General features: G+C 44.6%; 1 protein-coding gene across 2 annotated transcripts in view; it reads left to right on the top strand.

Annotated features, from left to right (window-relative positions):
* The window catches only part of PASD1 (PAS domain containing repressor 1), a 252,224-nt gene that overhangs the window by 146,254 nt on the left and 86,024 nt on the right, over nt 1-19,946 (top strand). For both annotated transcript variants that reach the window (XM_063937369.1, XM_063937368.1), the window contains exons 6-8: nt 9,996-10,085; nt 14,172-14,292; nt 17,203-17,316. In XM_063937369.1, coding sequence (XP_063793439.1) covers nt 9,996-10,085; nt 14,172-14,292; nt 17,203-17,316 — 325 coding nt within the window. The remainder of the gene's footprint in view (nt 1-9,995; nt 10,086-14,171; nt 14,293-17,202; nt 17,317-19,946) is intronic.

The raw sequence follows: 19,946 nt of genomic DNA, 5'->3' as shown, positions 1-19,946 counted from the left end.
TAATTTATTCTGAGAAACAATGAATCCTGTACTGCTTATAATTCATTCTTTTTTTTCCCTTCATGTTTCCACTTGGGCAAGTGGAGGCACAATGTGTCAAGAGTGAAACGCTTGTTTTCTCTGTGAAGAAGGGAGTGGGTAGAACTGGCATCAGTAAAGCTGCAATTATACTAGTAATCGCGTAAGCATTTGAAGAAGCTGTTCTTCATGCACTCTTGCCTGTAGGGAAATACTGGGTTGGCACTATTCTGGGAAGAAGGAAGGAAATGAAGAGAGGGAATAATAATGAATGCGGCTGAGGATGAGAACACGATGTGACCTGGTCAGCTCTGTTTATTTTCTAAAATGACCAAGACCAGCAGGTCAGACCTGCAGCTTGCACCTGGGACAGGGCCACATGTAATCCTCAAAATTATATTTTCCTCTTTAGAGAGAAATTTACTAACAAAGTCCAAGTTTACGGTTACCTATATCGCCTCATACATTTGCTTTAATAGCCTAACGCACACAATAAATAACGTAAATAAATACATTTTTACTGTGGTTCCTGCACATTATATGCCAAATCAGCCTCACTTCCTTTCCTTCTCAACCTGCTGCTCTTTAACCAGTCCACTAAACTAGAATCACCATACAGATTCATCTAAGGAACCTAAGGTGCCGTCTGCTAAATATCTCGTTTTTTTTTGTTTTTTTTGTTAGTGAAAAAAAAAATTCAGGAAATTGCTGCAACAAAGTGCTTTATTTATGATATACGGTACAGTTGTGCTTTGTTAGTAAATTACCCCTCTGTCGTGTGAGTTATTAATGCACACAAATGATCCGACTTTCAGATAAGGGATATTTTATTATTATCCTTTATTTAAGTATACGGTGCTACAAGGGTTCTGCAGTGCCTTCCAAAGTACTTAAGCGTAAACAGTATAAACAAAATAGGAGGGGGGGGGGGCAAAATATTTACAGTACAAAACATTGCAGGAAATGGGATACAAGTGATATAGGGGTATATTCAATTGAAGTCGGATCCATTCCGACATTCATTTGTCGTAATGGATCCAACTTGGGCTATTCAATGTCATCTAAATTCGACTTTTAAAAAGGTTGAATTGAGATGCAGGAGCTAGACGGGGAAGAGCCGCGGGCAGACTGGGGAGAGCAGCGCTGTAGCCCCGCGACTCTCCCCCCTCTCCTCCACAGTCCCTCGGACTGAGATGGTTGGACACGGGGCCAAATACTGTTGAATTTGGCACCGTTTCCCTCAAAAGTACGTGAATCGGCAGCTATACCGCCGATTCATGTACTATTCGACAAGTCGAATTCCCAGACTTGTCGGATAAAAACAGCTGGGATTGAATAGGTCGAATTACGATTCGACCTTAAAAAGTCGAAAACTGACGTCTTTTCGACAGACGCCAGCTTTCGACCCTAATTGAATATACCCCATAGGGATTGTTTCATATACAGTCACAGTACCCACAGAGGTAGCACTGCCTGTTGAGTCTAAAGGTTTCCTGTCAATATGGACAGGGGAGGAGCACAAAAGGGAAGAGGGCCCTGCTCGTGAGAGCTTTACAGTCTAAAGAGAAGGGGCGGACAGACATGTGAATCAGAGGGGAGAGACATTGAGGAAGGAAAACTCTTGGTTCTGACCCACTTCTGTTGACTACATTCCAGTATATCTCACAGCGACCTGTCTCACTACCTGCCTCCAGTTCCTCCACTGTCCACCAGCCCCATACATAGGAACCCATAGGGCTGAGACCTGCATATTGGGCGCAAGGAAGATCAAACCCTCTTGATGGGAACCGCAAAACTTGTTCAAATACAATTTGAAATACAGACCTTCATTTTTCCCATGGAAAGAATAAAGGTGGCTTATATCATTTCTTTACTGTCAGGACAGACCTTGGCATTGGCCTCCAGCTTGTGGAAAAGAAACGATCCTCTGGTGCTCAATATGCTGGCGGTGCTGCGTGGCTGTGGTGAGCCGTGGCGGGGCTGGCGGCGGTGACGGTGTGGCTGCCGGAGTGTGGGAGACGGGGGACCTGCTGGGTAAGAGGGCGAGCTCCTGTGTGTCTGCAGCACTGGGAGCCGACATGTTGGAGACCAATGTTCTCTATGTCTAATCCCTGAGCTCTGTGGAATGCTTAGTCCAATGGGAGGCAGCTTCCTCTTACAAAAAGGGTCAGCCCATTCTTCCATGCTGCCAGTGCTTTATGTTACTGCCTGGAGCAGAAGCTCCAGCTCTGAGCTCCCTCAGGTGTTCCCTGTGGTTTACCGTGATCCAAAGGATCTCCAACTCCGCTGTGCAAGCCTGTCTGTCACCTTCCACTGCACCTCTGTCCTCTCTCCAGGCGGCACTCCGGGAGCCCTGCGACTGTAGAGTGGCTCCCCGGTCATCCGCACTGCCCCCTAGCCATGTATATCCAGCATTCATTCCTCAGTCTTCAAAGCAGCAATATCTAGTGCCCTTCAGTCACGTCTCTGCAGAATTGATTCTTCAACAGTTATATCCAGTGTTCTTTAGTCACGCCACTACAGCATTCATTCTTCAACAGTTATATCCAGTGTTCTTCAGTCACACGTCTGCAGCATTCATTCTTCAACACTTAAATCCAGTGTTCTTCAGTCACGCAAGTATCCTTACTGCTTGACAAGTCTGCCGAGCCAAGACCGGTCTCACTTTCTGCCTCCAGATCCTCCAGTGTCCACCAGCTCTGTACATAAGAACCCACTCAGAGGGCTACAAGCTGTGTATCGGGTATAGCGTAGTTGCTAGTATTGGCCACTTATACATTAGACTCTGCGTCTCTGTTCTGGGTCCTCGCAAATGTTATTGTACATGCAGCATTTACTCCATCCCTGCGAGAGTTGTGACAAGTCCAGTCTACAGGTGACCAGTGAGTGGAAGGGGACCTTTGTTGCCTCTAGGGTGAGAAAGGGTCTGATAATGGCAGACTTTGGCTATACCGCTGGACGCTATCATTCTTCTTAGAGATGCAGTCTTATCTGTGTGAGCGTTTTCAGTATGAAAATGTGAGCCTCCAATCAAGAGAATCAAGAGAAATTGCAGAATTATTGCATGGTTTTAGGGTGCTCCGACATAGGTACTCATTGGACTTTCAACAGAGAGGATTGAAAGAAACCTAGATGTGATTGCAAAGCACTGTTTATATGTAAGGTATAGTGTAAGCACAATCTGTGATGATTATTCACTTTTCTTCAGTGGCAATGAGGGACTTTTTAAATAGACCTTTATAAGAGTTCACCATACACTTTGCATGTAATCACAAATGTGAGCATTCTGATATCTATTCCATTTGGGTGTCCGTTTAACTGGGAGATACCCACACTCACTGACTGACATATTTCCTCACATAAGAGTAATATACATCTAATCCATACATTTTTCATTTTACATATAAAAACTTCTGAGAACGTAATGCGGTCTAAAGGACTTCTAGTGAAGACATCACAAACTGGCCACACAGATCTTTTAAGAATTGAAGCAGAATTGGCGCTAGATCATTACTTTCCCATTGTGTTCTTTCTAAGATATTCAAAGGGTAGTTTGGCCACTTAAAGTTAATCCAAAATATATCTATCATATTGAACGTGTTTAAAGGCGTTAAGGCCACTACACACTAGGAGAGATATGTGCTGAGCGATCTGTCACACCGCTCAGCACACATCTCTCCCCCCCCCCCCCCCCCACCCCCCGCTCAGCACAGTGCGGTGTGTGCTGTGCGAGAGGTAGGGGCCGCTCATTTCACCCAGCTGTGAAATGAGCGATGTGCTAGATTGTGCCTGCATGCAGGCCAATCTAGCACCGGTGATAGCGACGCACGGGGCCGAGCATCGCTATTGCTGTGGGGCATACACACAGAGAGATCCATGCTTCAAATTTAAGCAATCTAGTCAGATTGCTTAGATTTTAAATTTGGATCTCTCCGTGTGTACCCCCCTTTAGAGTTGATTAGTATAAATAGACATGTATCTGAAGTAGATCTTTGTGTGCATAATATGTTATGTGATAAGAAAAGTCTAGATTTACTATAACCCGTTACCCAATCTCTTCAGCGCTATGCACATTTGCAAATATTTTCCATGCACTAATTTCTATGCTCCATGTCCTCATCAACTTAATAACATGACATGCCTTAACAGGACATTTATTAAGGTAATTTTCTTAGTGCAGCACTAAACATTGGCCCTCATTCCGAGTTGTTCGCTCGTTGCCGAGTTTCGCTATATTGCGATTAGTCGCTTACTGCGCATGCGCAAGGTTCGCAGTGCGCATGCGCTTAGTTATTTTACTCAAAAGTTAGGTATTACTCACGGCATAACGAGGATTTTTCATCGTTCTGGTGATCGGAGTGTGATTGACAGGAAGTGGGTGTTTCTGGGCGGAAACTGGCCGTTTTATGGGAGTGTGCGAAAAAACGCTGGCGTTTCTGGGAAAAACGCAGGAGTGTCTGAAGAAACGGGGGAGTGTCTGGGCGAACGCTGGGTGTGTTTGTGACGTCAAACCAGGAACGAAACTGACTGAACTGATCGCAATGGCTGAGTAAGTCTGGAGCTACTCAGAAACTGCTAAGAATTTTCTATTCGCAAATCTGCTAATCTTTCGTTCGCAATTCTGCTAAGCTAAGATACACTCCCAGAGGGCGGCGGCTTAGCGTGTGCAATGCTGCTAAAAGCAGCTAGCGAGCGAACAACTCGGAATGAGGGCCATTGTGCTTAGCAAAACACAGAATCGTCATGTTTTACAGATTATCAAACATACAAACCCAAGATCTGTACAAGAGGCGCCACAGGGAACTTTAACGTGCTATTTATATGTAATGAAAGGCGCACATTTTCCATTATACTGCTTATGTCCTAGTCACTGTGTAAAACAACACCCTGCTGTGTCTTTCAGTAGCCGCATGTTGCATTGTTGGACACAGTGGGAGATACTGTACCTCCCAAATGGTCACAAATGGCCAAATAGAGACATTTAAGATATGTTCTAAAAATGCACGTGCACCCAGGTAGGATTCCAAAAATAAATTCACATTGAAAATACTTAATATCAGTAAGACACTGCAGTGCAATTTATATATATATATATATATATATATATATATAGTGCTGTGCAGATATTTTAGGCAGGTGTGGAAATATGCTGCAAAGTAACAATGCTTTCAAAAATAGAAGTATTAATAGCTTATTTTGATCAATTAACAAAATGCTAAGTGAATGAGCAGAAGAGAATTTAAATCAAATCAATAGTTGGGTCGACCATTTGACTTTGAAATAGCATCAATTCATCTAGGTACTTGCACAAATATCTTGGAGAACTGACCCAGGGCCGGCAACAGCAATCTTAGGGCTCGGGTACAGCAGTATCTTTGGGGCCCCCACACCCACCTTGGCCCACCCATTTTAAAGCAGAGGGTGGCTTTAAACAAATTATATATACTCTATTATTAACAGTTATTATTATTATATAATATATTTTAAGAGCTGGTAACTCTGAGCACAGGACAGCTCACACTCCGGCACAGAGGTGTTACAGGACTCGTCCATTCCAGGCAGGTAGGGGGTGGTTCAGGGAGAGCTGCGTGCTCAGCAAAAGAATACAACCAAAACACAAGTGAGAATCGCTCCAGATCACCTCTCTCCGGTGCTTGCCACTGCTCCTGGGGTGTCTGTGTGTTTCCCGATAACCGCTACCGGGCCTGTCCCCACCTGCACTTCCCCGTATACACATACAGGGACTCACAGCCACCAACCGATAAATGCCCCTCACCACTCCTTCCCATATTTATCTTTAATGATTTTGTCTACCCTATAACTTAAAGATATTTAATAATTTTGTGCCCCTACCCCACAAATATATACTGCTTTATGATTGTTAACACCCCTTATATATGTTATTTTAATCACTCCACCACTTATATACATTATGCATTTATGCCCTACCACCTCACCCCACCTACCCCACTCCTCCTAATATATTTTTTATTTACTTTTTTTTATCTGATTGTGGCTGGGGGCTGTTTCTGCAGGGTGTCACATTCCCAGACAGGCAGCAGCGCTCCTCTCTGCACTGTACAACTAAATGGGAGCCGGGGACAGCCGGGACCATGTGCGCCGCTAGCATTTCATGCTTCATAGCAGGCGCTCAGCTTGAGACAACCGGCGGCGGCTGTGCATGCCGCGGTGGGGGCAGTGATCGCACCAACCTGCCTGAGGTGGGCTGCGGAGGTCGGTCACCATGGCAGCAGTCACACAAAGGGAGGAGGAGGTGCCCTAGCTGGCGAATGAGTGAGTAGATCAGGCTGCAACGCTGCTGCTGACTGCCCGATCAGTAGCGACGCGTACACAGACTTCAGGAGTCAGGAACAAGTGATAGGGTAAACGATGGGGGGGGGAAGGCTGATCCTTGGGGACCCCTTGTGCCTGGGGGCCCTCTACGGTTGTCCCCTTAGTCCCCCCCCTGTCACCGGGCCTGAACTGACCATAGATCTTCTGTGGATGTAGGCTTGCTCAAATCATTCTGTCCCTTCATGTAATCCCAGACAGACTCTATGATGTTGAGATCAGGGCTCTTTGGGGGCCATATCATCACTTCCAGGACTCCTTGTTCTTCTTTATGCTGAAGATAGTTCTTAATGACATTGGCTGTATGTTTGGGGCCATTGTCCTGATGCAGAATAAATGTGGAGCCAATCAGGTGCCTCCCTGATTGTATTGCATGATAGATAAGTGTTCCGTAAACCACCCCGTGGTGACAGAATAATCTGATGCTGTGTCCCAGGATGCAGCTCAGATCACTGCTGCAGCAGAAGGCGTCGCTTGTAATAGACGCCTTTTGCTGTGTCACCAAGGAAGCAGCAGTGATAGCAACTCCAACCACACCTGAATCAGGCCCAATGTGCTCTCACTCAAGATCAGCTGTTGAAAATAAAACAGCAGCAGAGACATTTTGGAGTCGATTCAGACCTGGATGCTGCTACGACAGCGGTCGCAGGCTGAAGCTCTGTGAACATGCATAAGCCGCACTGCACGTGCGCACACAGTGAGATGCAACGGCATCTCACTTGTGCGAACACCTCTACCTAATTGACAGGCAGAGACATTTGCGGGGCGGAAAGGGGGCGTTGCGGTGGTGTTAAAGATGTATCAACTCGGCGTTGGGGGGGCACAGTTCGGACAATGCAGGCGTGTAAGGACTGTCTGTGAGGCAGGACGTGGTGGCTGTGTGATGTCACATGCGGCCGCTGTGATTCTAAACATGGCGGGTAGCCACCTGCTTTCACAGCTAGGATGCGTAGGCAGAGGGCTACTTGAAACATGCAAAAGCATCGCCGGGGCTGGATCCGGCATACGGGGCTGGTGCCAAAGCTCCCCCACCCCCCTCCCCCCGCATGTCCATGAATTTAATCGTAGATGTGTATTTTTTCCGCATATCTACGATCAGGTCTGACTTACCCCCTTTATTAACTACACTGTATCCTTTATATTGGCTTGTCTTTCCAGAGTAACATTCTATGTAGGCTTTCCAACAAGGAAAAGTTACAGTTAACTAAAGTTCTTTAAATAATACAGAGCAGAAAATAATTTTTCTGTATTGTTAAATTGGAATGTTACTGTCCTGTGTTTCATAGTATGTAATGCTACACTGAATTATGTTCCATTTATGTTACTTGCTTTGTGTCCTCAAACCGTGATTAAAAAATGCAGCTGTCATTGTGATCCCAATGGGAGGCGGTCAAGATCCCGCTGGACGGAATCCCGGCGGTCGAAATACCGACGCCGGAATCCCGACCAGCACAATCCCGACATATTCTCCCTCCGTGGGTGTCCACAACACCCATATAGGGAGAATATGATAGTGTGCCGAGTGTAGCGAGCGTGTCGGGATTGTGTGGTCGGGATTCCGGCGTCGGTATTTCGACTGCCGGGATCCCGTCCAGCGGGATTTAGTACTGATCCCATCCCAATGACAACCGACTGCAGTCACTGCTAGCTGGATGGGCACCCCAGTGTCAGTGCTGCATACATACACTCGTATCATCAACATGAAAGATACCTTTTAAGAGCAGTTTGATGGCTTATATATAAAAGAGCTCTTGGATTTTACTTATTCAAAGACTTTTTTACATTCATAAGATAAAATCCACCATTTTTTTTATAGAAATGATTTATTTTGTTTTTTAAACATTGTATATAAAGAATTGATGAAAAGTCCATGGTGAAAAAGAGCAAATCTTCTGAAGGTTGGGTTGGTATCGTTATCCCGGCGCACGGGATCCTAATGGTCAGAACATGCAATATTACAATCTTATTAGATGCACAATTATCACAACTTGGGGGGTAATTCCAAGTTGATCGCAGCAGGAATTTTGTTAGCAGTTGGGCAAAACAATGGGGGTCATTCCGAGTTGTTCGCTCATTGCCGATTTTCTCTATATTGCGATTAGTCGCTTACTGCGCATGCGCAAGGTTTGCAGAGCGCATGCACTTAGTTATTTTACACAAAAGTAAGGTATTTTACTCACGGAATAACGAGGATTTTTCATCGTTCTGGTGATCGGAGTGCGATTGACAGGAAGTGGGTGTTTCTGGGCGGAAACTGTCCGTTTTCTGGGCGTGTGCGAAAAAACGCTGGCGTTTCTGGGAAAAACGCGGGAGTGTCTGCAGAAACGGGGGAGTGTCTGGGCGAACGCTGGGTGTGTTTGTGACGTCAAACCAGGAACGAAACTGACTGAACTGATCGCAATGGCTGAGTAAGTCTGGAGCTACTCAGAAACTGCTAAGAATTTTCTATTCGCAATTCTGCTAATCTTTCGTTCGCAATTCTGCTAAGCTAAGATACACTCCCAGAGGGCAGCGGCTTAGCGTGTGCAATGCTGCTAAAAGCAGCTAGCGAGCGAACAACTCGGAATGAGGGCCCATGTGCACTGCAGGGGAGGCAGATTTTAACATGTGCAGAGAGAGTTAGATTTGGGTGTGGTGTGTTCAATCTTCAATCTAATTTGCAGTGTAAAAATAAAGCAGCCAGTATTTACCCTGCACAGAAATAAAATAACCCACCCAAATCTAACTCTTTCTGCACATGTTATATCTGCCTCCCCTGCAGTGCACATGGTTTTGCCCAACTGCTAACAAAATTCCTGCTGCGATCAACTTGGAATTACCCCCTTGATGACAACTGTGATTGCTGACGCTTATCACTAGGTGTTAGGAGCCTGTCAAATACAACAACATAGGGGAGATAATTCTGATAAATAATTGTGTGGCGATATAGAGCTGACAATTACAATGATGGAAGTATGTTTGACATTTAGTTTTGAGATGCCGTATATTACAGTATATAAATCAGGCAATTAGCCCGTTGTGGACTGACAATAATGATTCCATAGAATTGCGCAGGATGACTCACGTCACAACCAGTAATGACTGCACTCCCCATGTCTAACAGATGTACGTGTGTGGCATTGGCTGGTCCGGCCTAAAGTTATGTGATGTTCTAGGCTTATTTTAGCCATTTCTAAAAACAAGCTCAAATTAAAATAAATAGAACGGCCATCTATAGAGTCTATATAAATATATACTCGTGGTGACATCCTTGAAATCAATCAGGGTTATTCAGATGTGGAATCAAACTAAAAAAGCACACTGATGGGCAAAACCATGCTGCACTGCAGGTGGGGCAGATGTAACATGTGCAGAGAGAGTTAGATTTGGGTGAGGTGTGTTCAAACTGAAATCTAAATTGCAGTGTAAAAATAAAGCTGTCTAACATTTGTGAGCTACATTCAAAGGCAGCCAGTATTTACCCTGCGCAGGAACAATATAAATGTATTTCCTCCCCTTGTTTTGAAAAAATGGTTTATTCCAGATACAAAGTAACGTGCTTTTTCTGTCTTGCTTGCAAATCCGAATCAGGCCCAATGTGCTGTTTGGTTTAATGTATTAAAAGTAACCAGAGTTTCTTTTCTTAGGCCCTGGATGGCTTCCTTATTGCACTTACCACCGATGGGATGATCATTTATGTTTCTGACAGTGTATCATCTCTCCTTGGTCATTTACCGGTAAGTTATGTCATTTTCCATTCTCTCTTTGTTTCAGAGGGCCAGAGTAACACATTAGATTGGTGTGAACATAAAAAGCTGTGTGTTCACACCTAGGCAGGACTTGCACAACACGCTTGTTCACAATTACTATGGGGGTCATTCCGAGTTGTTCGCTCGCTAGCAGATTTTAGCAGCATTGCAAATGCTAGGCCGCCGCCCTCTGGTAGTGTAGTGTAGCAGAATAGTGAACGAAAGAGTAGCAGAATTGCAAATAGATAATTCTTAGCAGTATCTGAGTAGCTCCAGACTTACTCACAGATTGCGATCAGCTCAGGCCGTTTCGTTCCTGGTTTGACATCACAAACACGCCCTGCGTTCGGCCAGCCACTCCCCCGTTTCTCCAGACACTCCCACGTTTTTCCCTGACACGCCTGCGTTTTTCCCGCACACTCCCAGAAAACGGCCAGTTTCCGCCCAGAAACACCCACTTTCTGTCAATCACACTCCGATCACTTCAACGATGAAAATTCTTCGTTCGGACGTGAGTAAATCTACTAAGTTTTGTGCTAAAATACTTAGCGCATGCGCACTACGTACCATGCGCATGCACATTTTAGCTTTAATCGTTCCGTTGCGAAAATCGGCAACGAGCGATCAACTCGGAATGACCCCCTATGTGCGGTCACAGACTTCACATTGCACAGTAATGCAACAATTACACAGTGTTGATTTCCTTATATTCAGTGTAGGAGCAATGCATACATGTTGAGATGTCTGCCATAATTTCCAGTAATTTCATACTTCAAAGATTTGTCACATTAAATAGTGTTTCTGCATGCTGGATGCATCTCTTACTGCTTTTTGTATTACTCTAGTCATTTTTATAGCTAAAACTCTGCAGTAAAAAGTCTGTGGGGGTAATTCAGACCTGATCGATGGGCTGCGTTTTTTGCTGCCCTGCGATCAGAGAGTCGCCGCCTACAGGGGGAGGGGATAATGCTGTGCAAGTGTGCGTTCGCTTTATTAGATGTTTGTGCAGCCTCTGCTCAGCCCAGGACTTACTCTGCCGCTACGATTGTATCCTCGAGATCGGAGCCGTAGCTGACGTCAGACACCCTCCCTGAAAACGCCAGATCCCACCTGCGTTTTTCCGCAAATTCCTGTAAAACGGTCAGTTGCCACCCACAAACGGCCACTTCCTGTTAATCACCTTGTTGCTAGGCACCGGCGCCTGACACTGTTGTGCAACGCGACGGCGCATTGCGGCTCACACACATGCGCAGTTCAGATCTGAACGTGCACTGTGCGAAAATGCACAGCAGCGATCAGGTCTGAATTACCCTCTGACAGGTGAGGCAGTGTCTCCACTGCCTAACTTTTTTGCACATCTCCCAGCAGTATATACAGCTGCACCTTTGTATAATGCCGACATGAACCCTTGGGCTCATATATATGTGTAAATCTGGCTCTGGTACTAGCCAATGCCTCTTCAGCCATATATATATATATATATATATATATATATATATATATACACACACATACTGGACCGGCACTCTCCCTCTGTATCCTCCGCTACTTGTATAAAGTTATCCCAGAACCATGCATAGGTGACTAATCTATTTAGCTGTGTCATTAATTCTCCTGCTGTGTCTACAGAGGGGAATATTTCAAATATGAATTGTATAAGTATACTCTAGCAGAAGTTGGAAAAAACTGATTTACCATATATTGCTATAGACTTTAACATGTTTCCCATGTAAATCAGTTTATAGTGTTTTGTTAAATTATAAAAGTACTGAGGGTCCTATTTATCAACATCCTTATGCCTGATAATGATGTAGAAACATCAGTTATGGCTCGATGCACTCAAATCTAAGTAACCGCCCTATTTATGATGGGGCTAACCAAGACAAATTTGCTGATATCTTCTGTGGTAACTTGAGGATCAATGTCAAAAGCCACCCTGTACAATGTATAGGGATTTTGTTATTATCCAACGTATCAGGCTTTGAAAACTGTACTTTTCTGAACTTAACTAATGCCATTTTCATATCGTTTGTGTTTGCCCGCTGAAGAGACTCTGTATTATGAAGAGGAATTCATTTGGATCTCTCCGCCTCCACCAACCCTCACCGTGTGTACTGCCATTACTATTAGTGTTGGAAGTGTCAGTGCTTATTACAGCAGTTGTCACTTCACCAGACCAATGTGTAGATCAGGGGTGCTTTAAGAGAGGAGGAGGCCCGTGTTCAGCCTCCTCCGTTCGGGCCCCCTTCTCTCTGCCAGAGCGCTGTAGAGTCTGAGCACTAGAGGGCTCAGACTCTACTGCGCATGCGCAGATCTCTGGGAAAATGGCGCGGTTGCCATTTTCCCTGAGATTTCTCTACTGAGCATGTGCAAAACTCTGTGAAAATGGCCGCTGAGCCATTTTCACTGTGTTTTCACAGCGCTGTGGATGCCGGCGCTGGACTCCGGAGGGGTGAGTAGTTTAAAAATGGATGCAGCGTGTGCGGTGGGGGCCCCTCTGGACTCAGGGGCCCGTGTGCACCACACACACTGCACCCATTATTGAAACGCCAGTGGTGTAGATAGATTAGGGCCTGTCAATCTATGTGGGGTCATCAGGTTTGTTGATAAATAGGGCCCAAATATATTGTGATTGTTTCTTCCCTGGTTTTTCTGCTAATCGGTTTTATGTGATAGACTCATTTATGTAATGATGCTCGAGGAATACACTGATATTAACTAACTAAAATAAGAATTTTATAAGTTATATAACATGTTTATTTTCAAGTATTTTCTCCTAAATTGAATATGAAGAACAAGGTCAACTAGAAAATATGAAAATAAAAAAAGGAAATTTTGGGACTACTGTCGCTGAGCTGAAAGTCCCAGTTTGACCTTTCAGTTTTAGCTTTGGGCTGGTGTCACACAAGTGTTAAGGTGTTTATTTTCTTTCCGTTCTTTTAAATGATATTGGGCAGGATGTACTAAAGCCGAAAATTTGGCCAAAAGTAAGAAAATCCAGTTTTCGGAGGTTCGGCTGTATTCCCGTATGTAAAAAGTTTCTGATTTGCGATACCTTCTGGAGATTGAGCCCAGTGGGTAAAACTGGTCATACAGCTAAAGATTTATAGTCCAATTTGGCTGGTTGGAATAAAAATCTTGTCATGTATGGGAGCAAATGACAACTGTCCATTTGCTCCGAAATGCCGGAAAACTGAAGAAAAAAATCAGTCCTTCAGAGAAATTGTTTAAATCAAATGAATTTAACCAATTTGTCTTATTGTCCATTTCTGGTTTTCAGTGTTTGGGAGCAAGTGGTCAATTGTCACTTGCTCCTGTACATTACCAGTTTTACATTCCAACCAGCCATATTGGACAATAAATACTTAGGTATATGGCCAGTCTACATCCATCTTTAGATGGAATTACCCAATAGAAGTCTATAGGCTTCTTTTCACATTGTCCCTGAGAGGAATCTGATTGGATACCTCCTAGCACCTCTCACACAAGCTATTAAACAGCTACTAGAAAATAGCTTAGTTACTCTGTAGAACTTTTCAAGCTGTGTTTATCCTGCTAGCAGAAAATGCTCAGCAGTATTGTAAAGCTTTTTACCATCGCTTATTGTCTGCTGTGTGAAAAGCTCTCGTGTGACACCACTCGTCTGCTTCATTGCTTACAGCGGGTTCACTACGATATGCCGGCGGTCGGGCTCCCGGCGCCCAGCATACCGGCGCCGGGAGCCCGACCGCCGGCTTACCGACAGTGTGGTGAGCGCAAATGAGCCCCTTGCGGGCTCGCTGCGCTCGCCACGCTACGGGCACGGTGGCGCGCCACACTATTTTATTCTCCCTCCAGGGGGGTCGTGGACCCCCACGAGGGAGAATAAGTGTCGGTATGCCGGCTGTCGGGATCCCGGCGCCGGGATCCCGACAGCCGGCATACTGAAGACCACCCCTTACAGCTGTGCAAGCAAAATGCAAGTATAAGGATTTTTCAACCACTGTATAATGTAATATTGCTGTCAGTATAACAAAAGAGTTACATATAAAGCTGTCATCTTGCTGAACATGACAAAGCATTCTTTTGTACCAGTCAGATTTGGTGGACCAAAATATATTGAATTTCCTGCCGGAGCGGGAACATGCTGAGGTGTACAAGTTGCTGGCACCACACATACTCATGTCGGAACCAATCACTGAAGAATTTTTCAACAGTACGTAAGACTCCTGTTAGATGGTCATGTATGATTTACTGAATATGTGGTATTTTATATTAATGATATCTTTGCACCGGAGAGCCATTAACAAAGAGTGATTTCTAGAACATTATAATGTTGCAAAAAGTTCTAGATAAATAGTTGCACTCCTTTCCTGATAATCTGTTGCATTTGCCAGCGTCATACTTTGAGAAGTAAAGGCAGGAAAGGTATTCTAAATGTAGTCCCTACTCTGTCTCCCCAAATCCACCAGGTTACAGATTATTCATTCTTAATTACAAATCCCTCAACAGCAGATGTACTAAGCCTCGGAGAGTGATGAAATGGAGATAGATAAAGTACCAAGCAGTCGGCTCCTAACTCATTTTTAAAACACAGCCTGTAATATGATAGGAGCTGTTACTTTACCTCTGTTACTCTGTTGCTGTTACTTTACCTCTCCCTATTTTATCACTCTCCAAGGCTTAGTACTGTACGTCTCCCCCATAGAATCACAAACCTGACCTCAATATACTTCCATTCACACCCTCTTAGATCTGCTTCTATCCTACTTTTTGTCTCTTGTCTGATAACAAGCTATTATTTCCCTACCACACCATCTCCTCCAACCTATTACTCTAAATATGCTGTCTAAAAGCCTACGTTTCTACTCCAGCATATACCACTCACACTAGTGCACGAAAACTCCCTAACAGCCTGTGACTCACTACCAGACATGTCCATGTAACACCACATTTAATACTAATAATGACATATTAAATAGCACCAAATAATCATAAATAAAGAAACATAGTGTCGTAAAAAAACAACAACAATTTTATGTAGGAAGGAGGGTAGTACTATGGCAAATAAAGAACGGATGAAAAACTATAAATAACCAACACAATGTTCGCTGGTGACCCACCCTCCCTTAGAACCACCCTCCCTAGAACCACCCTCCTTTAGATACGACTTATGGTTGACCCACACGGATGAGGGGTCATCAGCTACCACCAAACTAATGGGGCCACACCTGTTTAACATGACTAAATCAACCCAAAAGCATATGTTCATACTGACAAATACAATAAACAAGGCAGAAACTCTGTAAGGCCATGGTAAGAGAAAGAAAAAACAAATCAAGGGTAAGGGTGAGCCTCAGGACAGGAAGTTCCACCCTTAGATAACAGAACAAGAATAAAAGCACCCCACCTAAACCACCAATCACATTCCACTTATTTACAGTCACACAACACATGAGTAAATGTTAACCCTATCCTAACCACCCATATTGCAAAAATATGTGGCCATGTGCCCTGATGAGCCACTGTCCTTGGAATTAAATTACTATCAAGTTAAAATCAAACCTTCAGTTGTCCTTTGCTGCTTTTACAATCTGCACCATATTTGCTCTGCTTGTCCCAACTGGCCACTGTTCCCACTTCATTGTCTGCTCTACCACAAGGAGGGCCCTCTTTACCCTCTGTTTCGTGTTGCTGTGTATTCTGTCTTCATTCTATGTCCCTGATTTATGCACAGAATGTCTTGTTTCCCCCACTGTCTGGTATTGTGGATGCCACCTCACAAATCAATTACAATAATACTATTTAATATAAAATGAAAAATGACCACTGTCAACATAACATTCCTAAAAGGAATAAAAAGATTATTTTCGTTTTGAAACACAGTTAATTAGATACATCTTATTTTATTATTTTAAACATGGCAATGTGGTTGTAAGAAAGGATGAAAGTTCTTTCTTATTATTCTTTGACAAAATACAATTATCTGACTTAATGACACGGACAAGCTGCATCACTATCATTAAGTATTTATGCTTGTACGTCTTGTGCAAGTACTACTGTTACTCAACATGTACACAAACATGCTTTTTATTGTGTGTTTGTCACGGGTTGGTTATGTGTGACCGGCGGTCACCATACTAACACCGTGATCCCGGCATCGGGAGGAGGGGGCGTGCCCAACAAGTCCTTTGTGGGCTCGGTGGCGAGCGACACCCACGAGTGGGAATAGTCCCTGCTAGTTGGCATGCCGACTGTCGGGATTCTAAGGGGGCAGGATGATGGAGGAGGTATTGTGAACGGGTGTGGATCATTAGATCGACAGTGTCTAGGTCGACAGTGTTTAGGTCGACCACTATAGGTCGACAGTCACTAGGTCGACAGGGTTGGAAGGTCGACAGGGTTTCTAGGTCGACATGTGCTAGGCCGACAGGTCAAAAGGTCGATATGAGGTTTTGGGAGGGGGGGGGGTTGTGTCGTTTTCTTCGTAGAGTGACCGGGAACCCCAATTAGTGCGCCGTGTCCCCTCGCATGGCTCGCTTCGCTCGCCATGCTTCGGGCAAGGTGCCTCGCCCGGCTACCGCTTCGCTCAGCACAGATTACCGTCCCAATCGTAGTCCACGTGGATCATTAAGTATGAAAAAGTAAAAAAAAGAAAAGAAAAAAAGTGAAAAACTCATGTCGACCTTTTGACCTGTCGACCTTGCACATGTCGACCAAGAAACCCTGTCGACCTTCCAACCCTGTCGACCTAGTAACTGTCGACCTATGGTGGTCGACCTAAACATTGTCGACCTAGACAATGTCGATCTTCAGACCGGGTCCCATTGTGAACTGCCGGTCACATAACTACCGCCAATCACATAACTACATCCCATTTGTTACTCCATATACTTTTGGTGCGCAAGTGCTTAGCAGTTTAAATGAGGTTCAATATATCTTTTGTATAGAATGGATGTGCTTTCCCAGTGACAATGAAGAGGTGTGAGAGTTCATAATATGCCCAAAAATTTAATTTTATTGTAAACATATGAAAAAAGTAATACTTCTTATCTTGATAAATATGTAGTTATGTTTCAAGCCCAGATTAATGCATTTATTATTGCTGTTTTCTTCCCTTTCGCAGATGAAAAGCAAGTGGAGTTCTGTTGTCACTTAGCAAGAGGAAGTCTAGATCCAAATGAACCTCCCACTTATGAATATGTGAAATTTGTTGTAGATTTTAAGTTTTTTACACACGGTGAGTACTATTTTATTACTTTTTTAAAATAAATACTATGGCAATGTTAAACAATGACGGCAACAGCCTAAGGACCTGATTGGTAAGACAGCATTGGAAAGAGATTCTGGTGCAGTCCTAAGTGACACCAGACAATGGTAGCCTGTGACATGTATGACTGACTACTGTACGTATTAGTAGGACGTAACATATAACCTGAATTCATTATGTACAGATGTGTCCTCCTACATCCTTGCTGCAGTCACGTTAAACAGCCCTTCTAGCACTCGGTAGCGCTGAGCGTATTTATGTGCATCTTTTTCTGTTTAAATGCATCTAAGCCACATTGATATGTGAATAGGACGCACAAGCAGCTAATGCTGATTAAAATTCTATGCAGCATGCCTATATATTGTGGGCCAGTGCCAGGACCTTGTAGTTGAGTGCCTGTGTATCTTATAGGGCAGTGCTTTCATCATGTGTGCTACTGTCTGTAATATATGGCCCAGCACTAGTGTGGTGGAAATGCAGAGCCGGCCCTAACCAATATGATGCCCTAGGCAAGATTTTGGCTGGTGCCCCCTAGCACAACCGCTGGTTCCGCCTCTGACCTTGCACCTCTTTCCCAGCACCATCACCCCTCACCCATAGCAGTCCTTATTTTGGTGTTTGTACCCCCTATATTTGAAATAGGAACAGTTCGCACATTTGGCGCACAGCCCATAAAGGGGTGTGTTTTTGCTGGCAAGGGGCATGGCCACACAATAGTAACCCCAATTCCAATTACGCCACATAGTACTGCAACTTTATTCACATTTGATCATGCGATAGTGTCCATAATTCATATTACATCCCACAGTAGTACCACTTTACCTTAAACGTTACTCCTCACAGTAGAGCCCCTTATTCACATTACATCACACTGAATTGCTCCTTATTCACATTACACCACACCCTATTGCTCTTTATTCACATTAGACGACACAGTAGTGCCCTTTCTATACGCAACGCCACATAGTAGAGCACCTTATACACATAATGCCACACATTAGTAATGCATTTATACACATAATTCCACACAGTAATGCCCCTTACGCATATGAGACACATTATTAATGTCCTTATAAACATAATGCGCCTTACACATTATGACAACCTTTATTAATGCCCTTTTACACATAATGTCCCTTACACATATGCCGCACATTATTAATGCCCTTATACACATAATGACACACGTAGTGCCCCCTACACATTTGCTGCACATTATTAGTGCCCCTATACACATAATGACACACATACAGTACTACCCTGTTACACATATGCCGCACATTATTAATGCCCTTATACACATAATGACACACATAGTGCCCCCTACACATTTGCTGCACATTATTAGTGCCCCTATACACATAATGACACACATACAGTACTACCCTGTTACACATATGCCGCACATTTTCTCTGACGTCCTAGTGGATGCTGGGAACTCCGTAAGGACCATGGGGAATAGCGGCTCCGCAGGAGACTGGGCACAAAAGTAAAGCTTTAGGACTACCTGGTGTGCACTGGCTCCTCCCCCTATGACCCTCCTCCAAGCCTCAGTTAGATTTTTGTGCCCAGCCGAGAAGGGTGCACACTAGGGGCTCTCCTGAGCTTCTTAGTGAAAGTTTAGTTTTAGGTTTTTTATTTTCAGTGAGACCTGCTGGCAACAGGCTCACTGCATCGAGGGACTAAGGGGAGAAGAAGCGAACTCACCTGCGTGCAGAGTGGATTGGGATTCTTAGGCTACTGGACACCATTAGCTCCAGAGGGACCGAACACAGGCCCAGCCTCGGAGCTCGGTCCCAGAGCCGCGCCGCCGGCCCCCTTACAGAGCCAGAAGCAAGAAGAGGTCCGGAAAATCGGCGGCAGAAGACATCCTGTCTTCACCAAGGTAGCGCACAGCACTGCAGCTGTGCGCCATTGCTCCTCAGCACACTTCACACTTCGGTCACTGAGGGTGCAGGGCGCTAGGGGGGGGCGCCCTGAGCAGCAATAAAAACACCTTGGCTGGCGAAAATACATCACATATAGCCCCCAGGGCTATATGGATGAATTTTAACCCCTGCCAGATTCCACAGAAAAACGGGAGAAAAGGCCGCCGAGAAGGGGGCGGAGCCTATCTCCTCAGCACACTGGCGCCATTTTCTCTCACAGCTCCGTTGGAGGGAAGCTCCCTGGCTCTCCCCTGCAGTTACTACACTACAGAAAGGGGTTAAAAAAGAGAGGGGGGCACTAATTAGGCGCAGTATAACAATACAGCAGCTATAAGGGGAAAAACACTTATATAAGGTTATCCCTGTATATATATATATATATATATATAGCGCTCTGGTGTGTGCTGGCATACTCTCCCTCTGTCTCCCCAAAGGGCTAGTGGGGTCCTGTCCTCTATCAGAGCATTCCCTGTGTGTGTGCTGTGTGTCGGTACGTTGTGTCGACATGTATGAGGAGGAAAATGAGGTGGAGGCGGAGCAATTGCCTGTAACAGAGATGTCACCCCCTAGGGAGTCGACATCTGAGTGGATGAGCTTATGGAAGGAATTATGTGAGTCAGCTCTTTACAAAAGATTGATGACATGAGACAGCCGGCGACTCAGCCTGTGCCT

Source organism: Pseudophryne corroboree, chromosome 8 (assembly GCF_028390025.1).
Source record: "Pseudophryne corroboree isolate aPseCor3 chromosome 8, aPseCor3.hap2, whole genome shotgun sequence".
In the NCBI taxonomy this organism is placed as follows: Eukaryota; Metazoa; Chordata; class Amphibia; order Anura; family Myobatrachidae; genus Pseudophryne; species Pseudophryne corroboree.
This window is presented reverse-complemented; position numbering and strand designations above follow the sequence as displayed.